The following is a 478-nucleotide window of genomic DNA, read 5'->3' on the forward strand; positions in this document are numbered from 1 at the left end:
ACGGCGGTGTGCGGAGCCAGAAGGGGCGTGCCTAAAGTCCTGGTGGTGCTGACAGATGGCCGTTCCCAAGACGACGTGCTCCAGGTTTCCCAGGAGATCCAGGCAGAAGGTGCGTCGCCATGGCAACGGTCACAACGATGAAACTCTGTTGCCTTGTTACGGTTCACAACTCTTTAAATGTTGATATTTCATAGAGTGTGTGTTTGTTGTAGGCTACATCGTTTTTGCCATTGGTTTTTCTGATGCTGATTATGGCGAGCTGGTGAGTATCGCCAGCAAACCCAGCGAGAGACACGTGTTCTTCGTGGACGATCTGGACGCTTTCAGAAAGATTGAAGAGAAACTGATCACCTTTGTTTGTGAAGCTGCATCAGCAAGTAAGTGTGCGTGCGTGCGTGCATGCGTGAGTGAGTGCGTGTGTGTGTGCGAGTGTGCGTGCGTGCGTGCGTGTGTGTGTGTGCGTGAGTGCGTGTGCGTG

At 52.7% G+C, this 478-nt stretch overlaps 1 protein-coding gene across 1 annotated transcript in view; it reads left to right on the top strand.

Annotated features, from left to right (window-relative positions):
• Nucleotides 1-478, top strand: part of col14a1b (collagen, type XIV, alpha 1b) — a 55093-nt gene that overhangs the window by 34366 nt on the left and 20249 nt on the right. Inside the window, exons 26-27 of the mRNA XM_016501965.1 lie at nt 1-109; nt 213-377. Coding sequence (XP_016357451.1) covers nt 1-109; nt 213-377 — 274 coding nt within the window. The remainder of the gene's footprint in view (nt 110-212; nt 378-478) is intronic.

Source organism: Sinocyclocheilus anshuiensis, unplaced genomic scaffold (genome assembly GCF_001515605.1).
Source record: "Sinocyclocheilus anshuiensis isolate Anshui unplaced genomic scaffold, SAMN03320099.WGS_v1.1 scaffold1456, whole genome shotgun sequence".
NCBI lineage: Eukaryota > Metazoa > Chordata > Actinopteri > Cypriniformes > Cyprinidae > Sinocyclocheilus > Sinocyclocheilus anshuiensis.